This window comes from Eptesicus fuscus, chromosome 9 (genome assembly GCF_027574615.1).
Source record: "Eptesicus fuscus isolate TK198812 chromosome 9, DD_ASM_mEF_20220401, whole genome shotgun sequence".
Taxonomy (NCBI): Eukaryota; Metazoa; Chordata; class Mammalia; order Chiroptera; family Vespertilionidae; genus Eptesicus; species Eptesicus fuscus.
The window spans coordinates 70,632,737-70,654,990 of record NC_072481.1 but is presented as its reverse complement, the minus strand read 5'-3'; the positions used below and the strand labels follow the sequence as shown (position 1 = coordinate 70,654,990).

Genomic DNA, 22,254 nt, shown 5'->3' with positions numbered 1-22,254 from the left:
TAAACGAGAATTAAGAGAAATGAATATTTAATTAGAGATAGAGAAAAGGCACATTTATCATTTGCCATCTAGGAGTTTTGGTAAGAAATAAAAGAATGCTTCCATCAAATTATATATATATACAGTTTACCAGTATATCCTATTTCATGGTCAGATACTAAAAGCATTATCAAATAGTTTAGAGACTGGATAAGAATGACTGTTATCACCACTATATTCAGTGATTTTTTTCCTGACAGGTGCAAAAAAGCAAATATGAAAATATAATAAGCATAAATATATGAAAGAAAAGACAAAAATTTTATTTTGCTGATAATATCATTAGCTACCTAGAAAATCCAAGAGAATCAAATGACAAATTATTAGACTTAATAAATATGACAAACACTCCACTCTATCCTATCTAATAAAAGAGTAATATGCAAATTGACCATCACTCCATCACAAAGATGGCTGCACCCACTGCTGAGGCCAAGTTCCCATAAGGAGCCTTAAAGAGCAATCAGCAGGGACCTGAGGCTATGCCCTCCCTTGCCCCCATGGAGCTTGACAGGGGACCTCAAGCTGTGCCCCCCACCCGGCAGGGCTTGACAGGGAACCTCAGGCCACACCCCCTTCCCTGGCATCAGGCAGGGGACCTCAGGCTGAACCCCCCGCCCCAGTGCCAGGCCAGGAGACCTGAGGCCACGCCCCCCTCCCAGCTGGGCTTGATGGGGGACCTCAAGGTGCGCTTCTTGTCCTGGTGCTGGGCTAGGGGACCTCAGGCTGCTCCCCCCGCCCCAGCACCAGGCCTGGGAACCTCAGGTTATGCCCCCCACCAAGTGGGGCTTGACAGGGGACTTCAGGCCATGCCCCCCCACCCGGCACCAGGCTGGGGGACCTCAGACCGCACCCCCTGCCTGGCAGGGCTTGACAGGGGACCTCAGGCCGCACCCCCTGCCCCAGGACCAGGACAAGGGACCTGAGGCTGCGCACCCCTGCCTGGCTGGGCTTGACAGGGGACCTCAGGCCGTGCCCCCCACCCAGTGGGGCTTGATGGGGGACCTCAAGGTGCACCCCCAGTGCTGGGTCGGGGGAACTCGGGCCATGCCCCCGCCCAGCAGGGTGTGACAGGGGACCTGACACTGCGCCCCTCTCCCGGTGCTGGGCCAGGGGACCTGACGCTGTGCCCCCCCCCACCTGGCGGGGCTTGACGGGGGACCTCAGGTCATGCCCCCCACCCAGCGGGGCTTGAAAGGGGATCTCAGGCCGTGTCCCCCACCTGGCAGGGCTTGACAGAGGACCTCAAGGCATGCCCCCTGCCCGGTCTGGGCTGGGGGACCTCAGGCCATGCCCCCCCATCCTGGCACTGGGCCAGGGGACCTGAGGCTACGCCAGGGCTTGACAAGGGTGGGACTGGCCAGGTCTGGATCCAGCCCAATGGGGGGGGGGGCGGCTGGGTCTGGGTCTCACGTGATTTTGAGGTGCATATGGGTGGGCGGAGACTTGACTCTGGGTCCTGTGGTGTGCCCCAGACTCTGACAGGAGAAAGGTTTTCATATACATTTTACTAATTTTCTTTCATCTCTGACACTTCTATTATAGAGAAAAGGCAAATAGCAATATTAAATTATTTCCTCTAATTAATCCCCTTTTAATGTGCATGAATTTTGTGCACTGGATCACTAGTCCTATATAATAAATAGGTAATATGCAAATTGACCATCACACCCTCACACAAGATGGCCGCCCCCATGTAGTCACAAGATGGCCACCACAAGATGGCCGGTAGGGGAGGGCAGTTGTGGGCAATCAGGCCAGCAGGGGAGGGCAGTTAGGAGTGACCAGGCCGGCAAGGGAGGGCAGTGAGGGGTGACCAGGCCTGCAGGGGAGGGAAGTTGGGGGCGACTAGGCCTGCAGGGGAGGGCAGTTGGGGGTGACCAGGCCTGCAGGGGAGGGCAGTTGGGGGTGACCGGGCCGGCAGGGGAGGGCAGTTAGGGGCGACCAGGCCAGCAAGGGAGGGCAGTTCGGAGGAACCAGGCCTGCAAGGGAGGGCAGTTGGGGGCAACTGGACCAGCAGGGGAGGGCAGTTGGGGGCAATTGGGCTGGCAGGGGAGGGCAGTTGGGGGCAATCGGGTCGGCAGGGGAGCAGTTAGGCGTCGATCAGGCTGGCAGAAGAGTGGTTAGGGGGTGATCAGGCTGGCAGGCAGAAGCAGGTGAGGGGCAATCAGGCAGGCAGGCAGGCGAGTGGTTGGGAGCCAGCAGTCCTGGATTGTGAGAGAGATGTCTGACTGCCTGTTTAGGCCCAATCTCTAACCAGCAGTCAGACATCCCCCAACAGGTCCCAGATTGGAGAGGGTGCAGACTGGGCTGAGGGACCCACCCCCAGTGCACGAATTTCGTGCACCAAGCCCCTAGTCTATATATATAAAAGGTTAAGTGACTGACTGTATGTCCCTCTGACTGGCCAGTACATATGACAACCACTGGCAATTTAAGAATAAACGTTGACTCACACATGTGCAATACATATAAAGCTCTCAGTTTTTCTGATTCCAAGAATTGATTTGTCCCAGTCTGATACTGGCCTCCCATTTAAATTAATTCAAAGACAGTTTCCCATAATGCCAGCATTTGTGATGACTATTAATATATTACAAGGACAAACTCTAGACACATTAGGCATATTCCTACCTGAACTCGTTTTCAGACATGGTCAGTTATATGTTGCTTTCTCTTGAGTTCAAAGAGCACATGACGTTAAAGTTAAAGTTGTAAATACTTCATCACAAGGGAAATTAGTCAAGCACTCTGAAAGTGTTTTTACTCTTAATGTGGTATACACGGAGATATTAGAATAAGTTTAATCAATTTATTAGTCATTGTTTTTATCAATGTTGTTTTTATATCATGTTTTTAGTTTTTATATCATGTTTTTGCTGTTTTTATATCATGTTTTTATTGTTTTTATATCATGTCTTTGTTATATCATGTTGTTATTGTTTATTAATCAATTTATATATTATTTTCATATACATTTTACTAATTTTCTTTCATCTCTGACACCTCTATTATAGAGAAATGGCAAATAGCAATATTAAAATATTCCTTCTAATTAATTTCCTTTCAATGTGCATGAATCCATGCCAAGCCACTAGTTACAAAATAAAAGCAGTAGCTTTCCCATATACTATCAGTAAACAAAACAAGAACAAATTCACAACCAAAAATATACAATACCTAGGACTAAACATAATATACGAGTTACAAAGAAATTTGAAAAATTCTAATGGTCATGAAAGACTTTAGTGTACATATGAATCATCTGTAGGACATGTTACAATATAAAACTGTGCCCTGGCTGGGTGGTTCAGTTGGTTGGAGCATTGTCCCGTACACCAAAAAGATTTCGGGTTTAATTCCCTATCAGGGAACATATGTTAAGTTGAGAGTTCAGTCTCTGGTTGGGGCACGTATGGGAGGCAACCCATCGATGTTTCTCTCTATATATCTCTCCCTCTCCATTCCTCTCTCTCTAAAATCAATAAAAGCAGCATGTCCTCGGGTGAGGATTAATAAATACACAAATAAAGATGATCTATCCTCATATTAAAAAACAACAACAACCCTAACAGGTTTGGCTCAGTGGATAGAGCGTCGGCCTGTGGACTCAAGGATCCCAGGTTCGATTCTGATCAAGGGCATGTACCTTGGTTGCGGGCACATCCCCAGTAGAAGTGTGCAGGAGGCAGCTGATCAATATTTCGCTCTCATTGATGTTTCTAACTCTCTATCCCTCTCCCTTCCTCTTTGTAAAAAATCAATAAAATATATTAAAAAACAACAACAACAACTAAACATAAGATTGCTAGGTCCCACCTCTCACGGTTTGTGATTCAGTAAGTATGCGATAGGACCTGATATTTGTATTTCTAACAAGTTCCCAAATAATACTAATACTGCTCGTTCCAGAACTACACTTTAAGAATCACTAAAATGAAGTAATGTGCTATTTAGTATGTATATATTTCTTATTTCAAAGCAGAAGAGAAAAAATTATAAATTGCCTGATTCCATATATTTTCTTTCTTGATCTCCAATGAAGAGATAGAGAAAAGGCATATTTACCATTTAACATCTAGGAGTTTTAGCAAGGAATAAAAGAATACTTCCATCAAATTATATATACAGCTATGTAAGGCAAGAAATGAACAAGTTAATATTTAATAAAAGCATGTAAATAAATAGCTCAGCCTAGATCTAGTCTTTTTTTTTTTTAGTCCCCATATCCTGCTGAATCCTGAAGCCAAGAGGAGCTATGATGTACTTAACACAGATTCAACACATTCTAACATAGTCCATAGTCCAGTACAGATTTTTCGGGGCAGATGACAAGATTTAACATGATATATAAAAAAGCAGAAGTAGGAAATAAAAATTTTTTGTTGATGTTAATCCTTACGCGAGGATATTTTTCCATTAATTTTTAGAGAAAGTGGAAGGGAGGGGGAGAGACAGAGAAGCATTGATGTTACAGAGACACATTGATTGGTTGCTTCCTGCACTCGCCCCAACTACGGCCAGGATGGAGCCTGCAACCGAGTTATGTGCCCTTGATCGGAATCAAACCCAAGACCCTTCAGTCTGCGGGCGCACACTCTATCCACTGAGCCAAACCGGCTAGGGCAGAATAGAAATTTTAAAGCTATAAAAAGTATACTTACCTCAAAACTTTATCTTGGGCTGAAACTTCTGCTTCCAAATTTATAATTTGTTCTTCTAAGATTGGCACATTGGCTGCCTGTTGTTGAGCAGATTCAAGCATAGAGACCTAAAACAAACAAAGTAGTTTTAGATGGTGGAACTCGGTGATCTTTCTCATTCTTTTTTCCCATTTTTAAAGTTTTCTTTTAAAAAAAGTTTTCAACAAAAGAGAACGTATTGCCCTGGCTGGTGTCACTAAGTGGTTAGAGTGTCAGCCCGGATCGTGGGTTCGATTCCCGGTCAAGGGCATGTACCTGGGTTTCAGGTTGATCCCAGCCCCAGTACAGGTATGTGCCAGAGGCAACCAATCAATGTGTCTCTCTCACATTGATGTTTCTCTCTCTCTCTTTCTCTTTCTCTTCCTCTCTCTCTCTCTTCTCTTTCTCTCTCTCTCTCCTCTCTTCCCTTCCTCACTTCCACTCTCTAAAAAAATCAATGGAAAAAATATTCTCAGGTAAGCACTAACAACAACAAAAGAGAAGGTATTACTTTAAAAAAGAAGAGCGCTAGCTGGTTTGGCTCAGTGGATAGAGCGTCCGCCTGCAGACTGAAGGGTCCCAGGTTCAATTTCAGCCAAGAGCACAGGCCGGGTTGTGGGCTCAATCCCCAGTGGGGGGCATGCAGGAGGCAGCCGATCAATGATTCTCTCTTGTCATTGATGTTTCTATCTCTCTCTCCCTCTCTCTCTAAAATCAATAAAGAAATTTAAAAAAAAAACACAAGAAGATAAATAAGTTATCTTTCCTTTAAGAAATAAAAACACACAAATTTGTAATCTTAAGATTTTAAGCTTGCTCTCCCTCCCAGGAGCACAGCCAAGTCTTTCCCCTACCCTCTTATTCCCCCACAGGCATGCATCTCCTAAACTCTAAGGGACCCTTAAGAGGCTTGCAACCAGGGTAGGGATGGGCAGCAGCAGTTTGTCCCAGGCAAACCCCCTAAACCTGTCTCCACGGCCCCCTTTCCTCTGACTTCTTAGTGAGCCAAAGCAGCCTAACCTAGCTTATTTCACTATCTAGTCCTTCTGTTAGCCTAGGCCCTTTCTTGTTTCATTTTTCCCAGCTTAATAAATGTCCTCTAAAATAAAACTTAAAAAAAGATTTAAAGAAGCTCTGACTTATCTAAATGCACAGACTATACAAGTTTCTCTGAATCATTTTCAGATACTAAATTCATATAAAATTGGTTCCATATATATTGATACTATATTATCATAATAAAAATTATTCATAACACATTAAAGCAATACAAGAATATTTTTCCAATTATAAATCTTCATGTAATTATAATGATTTTCTGTTAGCATAGTCACCATTTTAAGAAACATACTTTTGCTCTTGACTGTGTCAATTCAAAGTGGACAGATTCTATCTTAGTCATTAAAGAATGATTCTGTGAGACCAGACAGGCATTCTGTTGTCTAAGTTTATTAAGTTTCTCTCGAAGACTTTTCATCTCCTGATCCATAGCGTTAGAAGATGAAAAAGATATCTGAAAAATCAAAAGAGAACAATCTATTATTATTTCATGAAGCATTACATGTTATTAATGGGAAATGATGAACAATTATCTATAAAATAACTAAGTAGCTCAGAAAATGAATTAAGATATTTAGTGAGTGTTGGTAAGGAGCTGTGGAACAATCAGTTCCCTCTCCATCACTGCTGGAGGACATGTACCTAAACAAGTACAGCTTGGAACTTTGGAAAAGTTCTTGGTATTATCCACTAAGGCTAAATATGCTAAGATTTGACAGTTTTACTCTGGGTATAAATCTGACAGAAACTTTTATATTTTTGCTCCTGAAGATATAAAAATATGCATAGCTACATTGTCCATAAGAGACAAGTGAAATAACCCAAATGTTCCCCAACAATAAAATGAATATTGAATAAACTGCATACATATTTCTATTACACTCTTTTGAATATATATTTTATAATAAATTATTTTAATTTTCATAAGGGTTAAGATTTTCAAAACCTGGTTTAATTATTATTACTTTAAAGCTATTTTGAAAGGGCACAAGCATTTTATTTTATTATTTTTTAAAATACATTTTTATTGATTTCAGAGAGGAAGGGAGAGGGAGATAGAAACATCAATGATGAGAGAGAATCATTGATCAGCTGCCTCTGCACGCCCCCTACTGGGGATCAAGACTGCAACCCAGGCATATGCCCTTGACTGGAATCAAACCCAGGACCCTTCAGTCCACAGGCTGATGCTTTATCCACCGAGCCAAATCAGGTAGGGCCTGATTTAATTATTTTTAATAACATATTATACAATTCAAAAGTGAAAACTATAGAAAAGAAAAAGCACACACCTAAGTCTCATTCCCACGTTAGTAGTTACATAACCAATGTTTTAACGTTACCATTTATAAATTTTTAACACTACTCATACATCAAAACATATGAAACAGCTTACATAGGAATTATTAATTAACTCATAATTTAAGTAAACCTAGCCTTCAGGTGTTTCCACATGCATATACAAGCAATACAAATTATCCATGCAAAAAAAACTACATACTATATACAGCCGGCCCTTCATATCTACTGATTCTGCATCTACAGATTCAACCAACCACAGAAATTTGGAGGCCACCATCTTGATTCCAAGTTCCCTACACGAAATGCCCGGTGAAGCCACAGAAACTGTCCCTGCTACAGAACAAGAGTTGCCACAGCACCAGGTTCAGACAGGGTCTGGAACAGAATCTGACAATGATGAATCAGTACCAGAGCTTGAGGAACAAGATTCCATACAGGCAACCATACAACAAGCCCAGCTGGCAGCAGCACCTGCTGAAATCAGTGAAGAACCAGTCAGGAAGGAAAGGAGAGCCAGAGTGAAAAGAAGGCACGGAAATCTATGTCCAAACTGGGTCTTGGACATAGGTTACAGGGGTTATTAGGGTCACTATCCGGAAATCTAAGAATATCTTTGTCATCATAAAACCAGATGTCATCCTTTTTGGAGAGATTTCAGAGGAATGGTGGCATGAGAGTGCACCTTTTCCTCTCCCCCTAAAATTTCAATAAGTTAACCAACTATAATTCAACAAAGAAATCCCTGCTCAATACAGACACAGGTCTGAGAGACCAGCACACTGAAACACCTAAAGGTGGGCAACTGGGAACAAACGGAGAGATGAGAAGGTAGGAAAGTGCAGATGGCCTGTAGACACAGTCCTGTAGCTGGGAGCTCCTGGCTCAGCTGGCAGAGAGAGGAGAGAAGCCTGTGGTAGCAGGTGCTTCCTTTGGTCAGAAGGAACAGAGAGCTGCAGGGGCAGCCAACCAAGGTAAACAGACTGGAGCAAACAGTGACAGCTAGCAGACGCCTGTCAGAGCCCAAGGTTCTGCCAGGCGGCTCTCCTCTGTCAGGCTGAGCAGTGGTGTTTCAGACAAAAAAACAAAGCCACAGAGCCCTGCCTCTGCCATTTTGATTCCCAAAACTCACTTCCCATTGCCCATGGAGTGCGGTCCAGGAGCATGTTATCTGTAAAGCAAGAGCTGTTGCCGTTGAACCACTGTTTCCCACTGTGATTGATCCATGGGAGGGGTACTTGGGGTAGGCCCCTCAGAGGTCAGGGGTCTTCATTATGGTAAGGAAAAAAAAAAAAACACCCCACCCTCAAGCAGCGTGGCTGTACTGTCTTACAGAAGCCCTGGAGATTCAAAACTGGGAGAAAAAGAGGGGCGGGGGATCTTGTGATTCAGCGCCCTCTACTGGAAATTAGTAGAAAGACCTCTTCAGGGATAAATGCATAAGCAAAGGAGGACAGCAAATACTATGAGAGAACCACAGTAACAAGGATGACCAGAAAGAAAATGAAAAATCCCCAGAAAGCAAGCTGGGACACATGGAAATATGTGATATAAATGACATATTTCAAGATTGCAGTTCTGAAAATACTCAATGAGATGCAAAAAAAAAAAAAAAAAATACTGACAGGTAATTCAGCACACTCAGAAAACAAATTAAGAGAAAAAAAAATGAGTATTTTACCAAGGAAATAAAATTTTATAAAATAGCCAATCAGAAATCCTGAAAATGAAGCATGCAATTAAAGATATTAAGAGTAAACTACTGAACATAGATAATATAATCAAGGAGATAGAGGAAAGAACTAGTGATATTGAAGATAGTAATCAAGAAATGATGCAGAGGGAAGAAGAGAGAGACCTGAGAATAAAGAAAAATGAAAGAGCTCTACGAAACCTATCTGATTTCATCAGAAAAAAAGCAATATTAGAATTATAGGGATTGTAGAGGAGGAATAAAAGGAGCATGGAATGAAGAGTCTATTAACCTTTTGCACTTGGATGTCGAGTGTGACTCGACACGGTTAGCATCAGTAGCAGCTCGAGAAAAAAGCAAGCGAGTGCAAAGGGTTAAAACAAATAGTGGATGAGAAAGAACCAAATTCTCTAATCCAAGAGGCAAGCAGAACACCTAGTTACCTGTCCAAGGCACTTGGTAGTGAAGCTGTCAAAAATTAATGACAAAAAGAAAAAAATTAATGACAAAGAAAAAATTCTCAAAGCAGCCAGGGAAAAGAAAGAAGTAACCTACAAAAGAAAACCAATCAGAATTTCATCCCACTTCTCAGCAGAAACTCTACAAGCCAGGAGAGAGTGGAAGCAAATATTCAAATGTCTGAAAAAGAGAAATTAACAGCCACTAATAATATATACAGCAAAATTATCCTTTAAATATGAAAGAGAACTAATGACATTCCCAGACATACAGAAGTTGAGGGATTTTATCACCAGAAAACATCCATTGCAGGAAATATTCAAGGGAGTTATCTACCTGAAACAAAAAACTTAAGGTCACAACACTACAAGTAAGATCACAAAAAAAAAACTTACAGCATAAACAGGGATAATTTGTGACAACAAAACATAAAAGGAGAGGGGAGAAAGGTCTGAATTAGCAAAGGAAGTCAAAGATCAAATGCACTCAAAAGAAAAAAAAATTGGTATATATGCAACTTCATTTTTTACAAACCTAACGGTAACCACACACAAAAATTCCCAAACCAGGACATATTGCTTAAAAAAGAAGAAACTGAGGAAAGATATATGGAATACCACCAAACAAAAACAACAGACAGAAACATAAAGGAAAAGAACCAATGGAAGCCCAGAGCTACCAGAAAACAAAAGATTAAATGGCTATAGGACCATGGTCGGCAAACTGCGGCTCGCGAGCCACATGCGGCTCTTTGGCCCCTTGAGTGTGGCTCTTCCACAAAATACCACGGCCTGGGCGAGTCTATTTTGAAGAAGTGGTGTTAGAAGTTTAAAAAATTTAGCTATCAAAAGAAATTTCAATCATTGTACTGTTGATATTTGGCTCTGTTGACTAATGAGTTTGCCGACCACTGCTATAGGAAATCCTCATATATCAAGAATTACCCTAAATGTAAATGGTCTGAATTCACCAATAAAGAGGCACAGAGTAGCAGAGTGTATCAAAAAACAAAACCCAATCAATGCTGTCTGTAAGAGACGTATCTAAGATGCAAAGACAAAGGTAGATTCAAAGTAAAAGGGTGGGAAATGATTCTCCAAGCAAACCACATCCGCAGAAAAGCAGGTCTATCCATAATTATATCTGACAAAATAGATTTCAAGATAACAAAGATAATAAGAGACAAAGATGGACACTTTATAATGATAAAGGGAACACTACATCAACAAAGCATAACACTTCTTAACATATATGCACCCAACCAGGGAGCACTGCAATACATAAAACAACCACTAGACCAAATGGACATAATTGACATTTACTGAACCTTTCATTCCAGAATACCAGATTATGCATTATTATCTAGCGCACATGGAACATTCTCAAGGATGGACCATATGTTGGATCACAAAGCTAGCATCAACCAATTCAGGAAGATTGAAATTATACTAAGCATATTCTCTGACCACAATGCCTTGAAATTAGAAATCAACTGCAAAAATGAAGTAAAAAACCACACAAATTCATGAAGATTAAACAACATACTACTAAAAAATGACTGGGACAAAGAAGAAATAAAAGATGAGATCAAGAGATACATAGAGACAAATGAGAATGACAATACAACATATCAAAACCTCTGGGATGCAGAGAAAGCAGTAATAAGAGGGAAGTTTATATCATTACAGACCTATTTCAAGAAACGAGAAATCCCAATAAACAACCTAACATCACATCTTAAAGTACTAGAAAAATAACAAAAGCAACCCAAAGTCAGCAGAAGAAAGGAAATAGAAAATTTAGAGCAGAATTAAATGAAATAGAGAAAGACTACACACACACAAAAAAAAAAAAATCAATAAAGCAAAGAACTGGTTCTTTGAAAAGATTAATAAAATTGACAAACCCCTGGCTAGATTCACTAAGGAAAAAAGGGAAAAGACCCATATAAACAAAATCAGAAATGAGAGAAAAATCACCACAGATATCACAGATACACAAAGGATCATACTAGAATATTATGAAAGACTATATACTACCAAATTCAATAACTTAGAAGAAATGGATAAGTTCCTAGAAATATATAACCTTCCTAGACTAAATCATGAAGTATTAGAAAATCTAAATAGACTGTTCAGCAGTGAGGAGATTGAAACAACCATCAAAAACCTCCCAAAAACAAAAGTCCAGAGTTCACCAGTGAATTCTACCAAACATTCAAAGAGGATTTAAAACCTATCCTATCAAACTCTTCCAGAAAACTGAAGAAGAGGCAATGCTTCCTAACACATTCTATGAGGCCAATATAACCCTGATACCAAAACCTGGCAAATATAACACAAAAAAGAAAAAAATATCCTTGGGAGAAACCAAGATGGTGGCATGGTAAATACCTAAACGGCTGCCTTGCACAACAATTTTAAAACTACAACTAAAAGACAAAATGGACATCATCCAGAACCACAGGAAGGCTGGCTGAGTGGAAATTCTACAACTAGAAGGAAAGAGGAAAGCAACTGAGACTCAGAGGAGCTGTAGAAGGCAGAAGTACCGAGGCGTGTGCGCAGAAAGGGCAGGCAACTGAGTATGCGGCTGGCTTTCTCAAGTGGGAGGGAGACTAAAGCTCCCGACTGCTCTGAACTCCAGTTCCTGGCGAGACTCTGGGGACCCAGACTCATTCGGGGAGAAACTGGACTGTTTGGCAGCGGGCAAAACTCAAGGGCAGCTTTCTCTCAGAGGTGCTTGCAGCGACTACTGCGGGACACTGAGACCCAGAGGCCTCTTAGGGTAGGGCTGACGGGAAGCCAATGCTGTCTGCTCCGCCCTGAGACTCAGCCCCATCCAAGCTGAGCACAGAGGCTTTTGCAAGTCTTATCTCATAAGGGTGTCTCCAGCACAGAAGTTCTCCCAGTGTAGACACACTTGATCCTCACAGCCAATTGACCTGGAGGTCAATTCCTCCCAGTGATACCAACAATCAAGGCTTAACTACAACAAGAAAGTGCACACAGCCCACAAAGGGATGCACCAAGAGTGTCCACCTCAGGTAACTGGGGAGGCTGAGCCACTGGGCCCTATAGGACACCTAGCACACAAAGCCACTCTATCAACTCAGGGAAGCAGCCAAAATGCGGAAACAAAGAAACAGGTCACAAATGAAAGAAATGGAGGAAAGCAATCGACTGGATATAGAGTTCAAAATCATGGTTATAAGGTTTTTCAAGAATTTTCTAGAAAAGGCCAATAAATTTAGCGAGACCCTCGAGGACATGAAAAAGGACCAACTAGAAATTAAGCATACACTGACTGAAATAAAAAATAATATACAGAGACCCAATAGCAGACTAGAGGATTGCAAGAATCAAGTCAAAGATTTGAAACACAAAGAAGCAAAAAACACCCAACCAGTAAAGCAAAAAGAAAAAAGAATCCAAAAATATGAAGATAGTGTAAGGAGCCTCTGGGACAACTTCAAGCATATCAACATCCAAATTATGGGGATGCCAGAAGAAGAGCGAGAGCAAGATACTGAAAACCTATTTGAAAATAATGACAGAAAACTTGCCCCACCTGGTGAAAGAAATAGACTTACAAGTCCAGGAAGCGCAGAGGACCCCAAACAAAAGGAATCCAAAGAGGACCACACCAAGACACATCATAATTAAAATGCCAAGGGCAAAAGACAAAGAGAGAATATTAAAAGCAGCAAGAGAAAAACAGTTAATTACCTACAAGGGAGCACCCATACGATTGTCAGCTGATTTCTCAACAGAAACTATGCAGGCCAGAAGGGAGTGGCAAGAAATATTCAAAGTGATGAGTAGTAAGAACCTACAACCAAGAGTACTCTACCCAGCAAAGCTATCATTCAGAATTGAAGGTCAGAGAAAGAGCTTCACAGATAAGAAAAAGCTAAAGGAGTTCATCACCACCAAACCAGTATTATATGAAATGCTGAAAAGTATTCTTTAAGAAGAAGAAGGTAAAGATAAAAATTATGAACAACAAATACATATCTATCAAGTGAATCTAAAATCAAGTGAATAAAAAATCTGATGAACAGAATAAACTGGTGAATATAATAGAACCAGGGGCATAGAAAGGGAGTGGACTGACAATTCTTGAGGGGAAAGGGGTGTAGGGGGTGCGGGAAGAGACTGGACAAAAGTCGTACACCTATGGATGAGGACAGTGGGGGTGGGTTAGGGCAGAGGGTGGGGTGGGAACCGTGTGGAGGGGAGCTATGGGGGGGGGGGGGAAGAGGAACAATTGTAATAATCTGAACAATAAAGATTTATTAAATAAAATAAAAAAAGATAACACAAAAAAAGAAAACTACAGACTATATCTCTAATGAATACAGATGCAAAAATCCTAACCAAAATACTAGCAAATAGAATACAACAGTATATCCAAAAATAATACATCATGATCAAGAGGGGTTCATTGCCGAGCACAAACAAGGATGGTCCAACATATGCAAATCAATAAACATAATACACCACATTAACAAAAGAAAGGATAAAAATCATATGATCTTATCAACATATGCAGCAAAAGCATTTAATAAGATACAACATCCATTTATGATTAAAACTCTCAATAAAATAAGAATAGAAGGAAAGTACCTCAACGTAATGAAGGCTATATATGATAAACCCTCAGCTAATATCATACTTGATGGTGTAAAACTGAAAGCTTTTCCTAAGATCAGGAACAAGACAAAGATATCCACTCTCACCACTCTTTTTCAACACTAGAGGTCCGTTGCATAAATTAGTGCACGGGTGGGGTCCCTTGGCCTGGCCGGCGATTGGGGCCAATGGGGGAGGGGGCAGCCAGCCAGGGGGAGGGACCGCAGGAGGTTGGTCCCCTGGGGGAAGGACCGCGGGAGGTTGGCCAGCCGTGGGAGGTTGGCTGTGGGAGCGCACTGACCACCAGGGGGCAGTTCCTACATTGAGCATCTGCCTCCTGGTGGTCACTGCGCGTCATAGCGACCGGTCAACCAGTCATTCGGTCACTTAGGCTTTTATACATATAGATAGTGCTGGAAGTCCTAGCCAGAGAAATAAGGAAAGAAAAAGAAATAAAAGGCATCCAAATAGGGAAGGAAGAAGTCAAACTGCCACTTTTTGCGGACGACATGATTCCATATATAGAAAACCTTAAAGATTCCACCAAAAAACTATTAGAAACAATAAACAAATATAGTCAAGTTGCAGGATACAAAATCAATGTGCAAAAATCCATTGCCTTCCTGTATACTAACAACAAAACTTCAGAAAAAGAAATGAAAAAAACAGTTCCTTTTGCAATTGCAACCAAAAGAATAAAATACTTAGGAATAAACTTAACATAAAACACGAAAGACCTATACACTGAAAATTACAAAGCTTTATTAAAAGAGATTGAAAAGACACAACAAAATGGAAAAATATCCTGTGTTCATGGATTGGAAGAACCAACATAGTTAAAATAGCCATATTACCCAAAGCAATATATAGATTTAATGCAATCCCCATAAAAATCCCAATTTCATTTTTAAAATAAATAGAACGAGAAATCATCATATTTGTGTGGAACCACAAAAAACTCCAAATAGCTAAAGCAATCCTGAGAAAAAAGAACAAAGCTGGAGGTATCATACTACCAGACTCCAAATTATACTATAGACAACAATAACCAAAACAGCATGGTATTGGCAGAGAAACAGACACATAGATCAATGGAATCAAATAGAGAGCCCAGCTATAAGACCACCTTCTATGGACATAATTTTTGACAAAGGAGCCAGAAACACATAATGGAGGAATTCAAAGTTCAAGATGAAGCTGTCTCAAACATTCAAGAAAACACAGACTCCCAACTGTAGAAGAGGAGAGTGAAGAGGAAGAGGTTGATTAATAAGTGTAGAAGTTATAAGTTAAGGACATGGAATCGATCATGTCACAAGCAAATGTGTCAAGAGCAAAAGCAGTACGAGACCTGAAGAACAGTAATGAAATTGTAAATACTATTATGGAATTAACAATGTAATTATCTAAAAAGGAGGACCTTTTTTAGTGTTTTGAAAGTTACTGCAGCATGGTTTGAAATTTGTACCATTTCATTAATAAAATGATGGCTTCTTGTGGGGGGAAAAAGTTACTTGGTTGCTAACATGTACTATGCAATTAGGCCTAAATGTTTGTATCTATACTAAACATGTACAGGTTTTTTTGGTCATTATTCCCTAAACCAGTGGTCGGCAAACTGCAGCTCATGAGCCACATGTGGCTCTTTGGTCCCTTGAGTGTGGCTCTTCCACAAAATACCACGGCCTGGGCGAGTCTATTTTGAAGAAGTGGCATTAGAAGAAGTTTAAGTTTAAAAAATTTGGTTCTCAAAAGAAATTTCAATCATTGTACTGTTGATATTTGGCTCTGTTTACTAATGAGTTTGCTGACCACTGCCCTAAACAATACAATATAACAACTATTTACACAGCATTTACACTGTATTATGTATTATAGTAATTTAGAGGTGATTTAAAATATATGGGAGGATGTGCATAGGTTATAAGCAACTCTATCCAATCTATACTAATAAAAGGGTAATATGCTAATTAGACAGGACATCTTCCGGACAAAGCCATGGTGGCGGGGCTGAGGCAGAGGCAGTTAGGGGCGATCAGGCCAGCAGGGGAGAGCAGTTAGGGGGATCAGGCCTGCAGGGGAGAGCAGTTGGGGGCAATCAGGCCAGCAGGGGAGAGCAGTTAGGACGATCATGCTGGCAGGGCAAAGCAATTAGGGGCAATCAGGCAGGAGGCAGAAGTGGTTAGGGGCAATCAGGTAGGCAGGGAAGCAGTGAAGGCATCAGACAAGCAGGCAGAGTGGTTAGGGGCGATCAGGCAGGCAGGCAGGTGAGCAGTTAGGAGCCAGTGGTCCCAGATTGTGAGAGATACGTCCAACTGCCGGTGTAGGCCCGATCCCACCAGCAGTCGGACATCCCCTGGGGGGGGTCCCGAATTGGAGAGTGTGCAGGCTGGACTGAGGGGACCCCCCCACATGAATTTTGTGCACTGGGCCTTTAGTCTATATAATAAAAGCCTAAGCAACCGTTATGGCGGAATGACCAGTTGCTATGATGCGCACTGACCACCAGGGGGCAGACGCTCAATGCAGGAGCTGCCTCCTGGTGGTCAGTGCGCTCCCACAGGGGGAGCGCTGCTCAGCCAGAAGCCAGGCTCATGGCTGGCGAGTGCAGCGGCGGAGGCAGGAGCCTTTCCTGCCTCTGCGGCAGTGCTAAGGAAGGAGAAGCGAGCCGAGCAGTAAGGAGCAGGGAGCAGGCAGGCGGTAAGGAGGGAGGGGTCCCAGACTGCAAGAGGGATGTCCGCGTGCCGGCTTAGGCCCATTCCTGGCGGGGAGCGGGCCTAAGCCGGCAGGTGGACATCCCCCAAGGGGTCCCGGACTGCGAGAGAGCACAGGCCAGGCTGAGGAACCCTCCGCCCAGTGCACACATTTCGTGCACCGGGCCTCTAGTCTAATCTAATAATAGACAAATATGCAAATTGACCGCACCTTCGCTACACTTAAGCCACGCCCACCAGCCAAGCCACGCCCACCAACCAATCAGGATGAGTATGCAAATTTCCCCAACAAAGATGGCGGCTAATTTGCATATCAAGACAACGTCCAAAGAAGCCAACAGCTGCAGAAGGGAGTAAAGCTTCGAAGAAGCAAGCAAGGGGGGGGGGAGGGCGGGGCGGAGGCGGGGCCGGGGGGAAGGAGAAGGGCGGGGCGGAGGCGGGGCCGGGGGAAGGAGAAGGGCGGGGCGGAGGCGGGGCCGGGGGATAAGGGCGGGGTGGAGGCGGGGCCAGGGGTGAAGGAAAACAAGGGAGGGCTGGAAGAGAAGGCGGGGCGGGCGGGGTGGAGGCGGGGCCGGGGGTGAAGAGAAATGCGGGCAGGCTGGAGGAGAAGGCGAGGCGGGTGATAAAGGTCGAGTGGAGGCGGGGCCAGGGGCGAAGGGAAACGCGGGAGGGCTGGAGGAGAAGGTGAGGCGGGGGACAAGGGCGGGGCGGGGGACAAGGGCGGGGCGGAGGCGGGGCGGGGGAGAAGGGAAACGCGGGCGGGCTGGAGGAGAAGGTGAGGCGGGCGAACAAGGGAGGAACGGAGGCAGGGTAGAGTGCAGCGGGAAATCCTATTGCAGGATTTTTTCCTGCAACGGGAAAGCTAGTTTTATATAAGGGACATGAGCATCTGTGAATTTTGGTATCTGCAGGAGATCCTGGAACCAGACCCCAAGGATTCCAAGAAATAACTATATATTGTTCTGAACTTAGCATTCTTCGCTTAAAATATCCTGACAATCTCTTTAAAATCAACTCAGTGAGAAATTCTTATATTTTTGTTTCATCAGCTACAGTGTCCATTGCATGTTTATTCAATCCCCTATTACTGGACAGTTGAGAACTATTTCTAATCTGTTAAGACAAATAATGCCTCAGTTTATACTTATGTAAGTGTACCTGTAGGATAATTTTCTAGAAATGGGACTTACCAATCAAGGGTAAACACATTTGTGATTTTGGCAAACATTACCAAATGCCTCTTCATAAGGGCTGAATGATTTTGCATTCCTACCAGCAATGTATAAAAGTATTTTACCAACAAAATAGTATCAAACATCTGGATGTTTAATAATCTGTTAGGTAAGAATTGGTACTTAAGTAGAGTTTCATTATTAATTTCTCTTATTATGAGTGGGACTGAACATCTTTTCACTTGTTTGGAGATCATATTAATTTCCTTTTGCCTATTTTTCTATTGGCTTGTTGATCTTTTTAGTTCTTTACGTATTAAAGAGATTAGCCCTTTGTCTTTAATAGGCATTACCAATATTTCCCCCCTCCAATTTGTCATTTGTCTTTTGATTTTGCTTAGGGTAAAACATAATGATTTCAACTAAGGCATAAATATAAAAAAAAAAATAATCAGCTACTTGATTACGATAGAAATAAAAATTTCCAGAATGACATAAACTTTGTAGATATAGGATTTGAATTCATTTTCCAAAATGTAGGCTCAGTCACATAACTTCATTAAGCAGCTTCCTCACAAAAAGAAAACCTCTCAATTGTTGGCTTTCTGAAGTGGTGAGAGAAAAAATGTATATAATCATGCTGACCATGGGGTAATAAAGAACAGGAAGAAAAGTGCAAAGGGAGAGAAAAAGGTTTAGTAAGAAAGAGGATTAAACACCAGGAGATAGATAAAATGACTGAATAAGTAAAAGGGATAAAGTTCCAGACCAGGGAAGATATCTAAGGTCATCCACAAAATTTAGGGATAATGAAAGGCAAATAATGCCATGCTATAGCACCCTGATCCAGGTTAAACAGTAAGTATACTTTAACCACCTAATAAATAATTGATTACAGAAGTTTAAAAATAGAATGATATACCAAATTAACTACTTTCCCCTTAAGACAAAACAAGAACCATTATATTTAAATTCAGCTAGTCTTGAGCACGGTGATAAAAGACTTTGGAAAAAAGGCATTTAAAGAAAAAACTCAAAGAACAAAGTATTTTAAGTAGGTAAAAAACAAAACCATTTTTAAGTAGAGAGGTCTAAAGACTATAACCTTATCTCTTGGCTGTTTTTGAAAATCAGTATTGCTACTGTGCAGTTTACAAATTTTTTTATAAGGTGAATAATTCAAAAGTCCAAGCTGGCTAGGTTGAGAAAGATCTTCCAGAATCAGCCTTTCAGACCTTGATGGATTAAAGGCATAATCAGAATTTTCACTTGGACTAACACTAGAGAAAAAAAGAAAAGATGCATTTTAGTTCTTTGACAGTTTAAGTATTCACTCCAAATTTCTATACATTAAATAAGGAATAAAGAAAAGCTTTGAAATGCTGCTGGAAATTGGATTCACACTTAAGAACTTAAGGCAATGCTTCAACTGAAATTTTAAATAAAACATAATTATTTTTAAACTAGCAATCTGTGTATTTCTAGAGCTTCGAAGCTAGAATTACTTAAGTTTCAAAAAGCAATCATAATAGATGAATAAAGCCCCAAATATATATATATATATATATATATATATATATATATATATATATATATATATATATATAGTGCTTTCTTAATATGTAAATGATCTCTAATATTTCTATTTTCTCCTAAACTGAGTTATATTCAAAATTATAGAATATCATTTCCTATTACAGAAACATTAGAAACACAATAATAATAAAATTCAGATATTTTACATTATTAAATTAAGTCATACGCTGAATTCTATATGTGATTTTATTTACTTACCTGGATAACTCTTCCCCTAAACTCTGCAAACTCCATTCTGTTATTTTTAGCTCATGTCTTAAGGAAGCAACATTTGCAAGCAAACTTTCTTCTTCATTGTCTTTTTTATAGTAGTTTGATGTATTAGATTCCATTTCTTAAAAAAAAGAAATGAATTTCTCGTACCTTGCCAAAAAGAACTTGTGGTGTCAGTCTAAATACTCTCACATTAATGGAGTTTAATTATTTTTCTATTTCGAAAGTTGTGAAAACTTTCATGGTAATTTAAAACAAAAACAGTTAATTTCTCTGAAGTGTAAAGCTGTAATGGGAAGTTCTATAGAATTTAAATTAATCAATTTTCATTATACCCAGTGAGGTCTAGTTATTATAGATCCCCTTTTCTAAACAATTGGGCGAACTGAGTATTTTTATTCCATGTTAAAGATGAAGAAAAAAGAACAAGACAGATTAAATAATATACTCAAGGTCACATAAACAGTAAGTAATGGAACCAAGATTTGAACCTAAGTCCTCAGGATCCAAAGATCTTTTAATTGTCACACTGCAATTTTCTTATTATAGATCAATTTCAATATGAGGTATTTGAAATTACATAATCACATTACAAGCTCTGGATATCTGATAAAATTGGTATCATTACAGTCATTCATATTTTCTGAAAGGCAATTTATTACCAAATAAAGATTATCTGCTTCTCTCATTCACAATGGTTATAAATTTTAAAAAGCACACACATTCACATCACAACCACAGAGATCAAAATGATCTTTGGTGGGTTAACTCATGGAAATCTATATACCAAAAGCCTAAGCAACCATTACAGGGGAACAACCAGAACTGGTCACTATGATGCACACTGACTACCAGGGGGAAGACGCTCAACATAGGAGCTGCCCCCTGGTGGTCAGTGCGCTCCGAGCACTGCTCAGTCAGAAGCCAGGCTCATGGCTGGCGAGCACAGTGAAGGTGGCAGGACCTCTCCCACCCACCTCCACAGCAACACTAAGGAGCAGGGAGCAGGCGGGCGATAAGGAGCAAGGGCTCCCGGAGTACGAGAGGGATATCTGACTGCTGGGAGCGGGCCTAAGCCGGCAGGCAGACATCCCCCAAGGGGTCTCTGACTGTGAGAGGGCGCAGGCCAGACTGAGGGACCTCCCCGCCCCCAAGTGCGCAAATTTCAGGCACTGGGCCTCTAGTATATGAAGAAAAGCTTTTGTTTCTTCAACTTAAGTGCATTTCTAGGGCTATGAAGTTCTCTACTAAATATCTTTGCACATAAAAATCGTGATAAGGGGCCACATTTTATTATTTTTTTTTTTTTAAATTTCTTTATTGATTAAGGTGTCACATATTTGTCCTCATCCCCCCATTCCCATCCCACCCCTCTCCCCACGCATGCCCCAATCCCCTGTTGAACTTAACCGTTGGATAGGCTTATATGCATGCATACAGGTCCTTTGGTTGAACTCTCCCCCTCCCCCCCACCCTCCCCCTACCCTCCCCTATCCTCCCTCTGAGGCCCGATAGTCCGATCGATGCCTCCTTGCTTCTGGTTCTGTTCTTGTTCCTCAGTCTATGTTGTTCATCATTTCCCCTAGATGAGCGAGATCATATGTCACTAGATATATACTAATAAGAACGCAATGTGAGACGAGCAATAATAGTTATGCTGACAGGCAAATGAATCAATCTGTAGCGAGCTTCCCCCTGGACCAACAGTTCTTTTGAGACCCAATTTCAATGTCCAGTAGTTCCTTATGTGTACATGTCAGCACTGACCCCTCAGCTCTGGATGGTGGACAAATGGTGGTAATGGAGGTCCGACTCCCTCTGGTTTGGTCTCGGCCGAACCCAGGGGCACGGCGTCACCCAGACTAAGGGGCACGTGGAAGGGGCCACATTTTATTATTAAGAATTAATACATATAATTAAACACATATTGTTCATAATTAATACAATTAAATGAAAACTTTATAATCTCTATTACTCCTCTTTCTGCATAATCTTAAAATAACATTCCTCTTTCAGATCCCATTTACCTTTAGCATTGTAGCATCCCTCTTTCATCACCCTTCTAGAATTCTGACACATTTCAAGCTCTAAATGGCTAGGAGTCCTATGAATTATGTTCAGGATTGTAAGGCACTTAGGGAAACTTAGTATTTTCAGTGAATAAATTATTACTAAACCGCCTTTCCTTCCACTCATTCTGTTAAAATGTTACATTTATTCCATACTCAAAATTTCTCAGATGTAAGGAGAAAGACTAAAAAGAAAACTCTCACCTTATTGAAATAAACTATGTTAGGAAATTAAATGAGATACTGTGTAGTCTTACAGAAAATCCTTTTTCCCCTTTTGCTTCTACAAATTTTCCTCTGCTTAATTATTAAGAAGACTCCCAAAGTCAATGTATCAGGTCCGTCCCCATTCTGCTTTATCTTTTCAACATCTCTAGCTTCCTACAGAATGGTGAAGGAAAAAAAAGGGATAAATAAAATTTGGGTAAATTCTAAAATGCCATTCCATTATCATGGTTCAACTAAATTAGGTTTTATGTCCAACGTCTTCCGTGTACTTTAATGTAAGAATTCTCTAACCCTTCTGAATTATCAATGAACCCAGTTGATATCCAAACATTTTCTTTTTCTTAGTGGGCCACTTATTGTCAAATGAAGAGTCCTCCTCCCTTCAGTAGTCACAACA

General features: G+C 41.2%; 1 protein-coding gene and 1 pseudogene across 3 annotated transcripts in view; one reads left to right on the top strand and one right to left on the bottom strand.

Moving 5' to 3' along the window:
• CCDC18 (coiled-coil domain containing 18) overlaps positions 1 to 22,254 on the bottom strand; it is a 149,227-nt gene that overhangs the window by 126,488 nt on the left and 485 nt on the right. The window contains exons 1-5 of one of the 3 annotated variants that reach the window (XM_054721374.1): positions 21,834 to 21,894; positions 19,546 to 19,681; positions 18,857 to 19,031; positions 6,073 to 6,234; positions 4,704 to 4,810 (exon numbers count right to left, since the gene is read on the bottom strand). In XM_054721374.1, coding sequence (XP_054577349.1) covers positions 4,704 to 4,810; positions 6,073 to 6,234; positions 18,857 to 19,031; positions 19,546 to 19,679 — 578 coding nt within the window. In that variant the 5' untranslated portion in view covers positions 19,680 to 19,681; positions 21,834 to 21,894. Of the gene's footprint in view, positions 1 to 4,703; positions 4,811 to 6,072; positions 6,235 to 18,856; positions 19,032 to 19,545; positions 19,682 to 21,587; positions 21,601 to 21,833; positions 21,895 to 22,254 lie in introns of those variants that run through there. The other 2 variants (XM_054721375.1, XM_054721376.1) reach the window with 2 other exon arrangements.
• LOC129150344 (nascent polypeptide-associated complex subunit alpha-like) lies at positions 7,385 to 15,267 on the top strand (annotated as a pseudogene).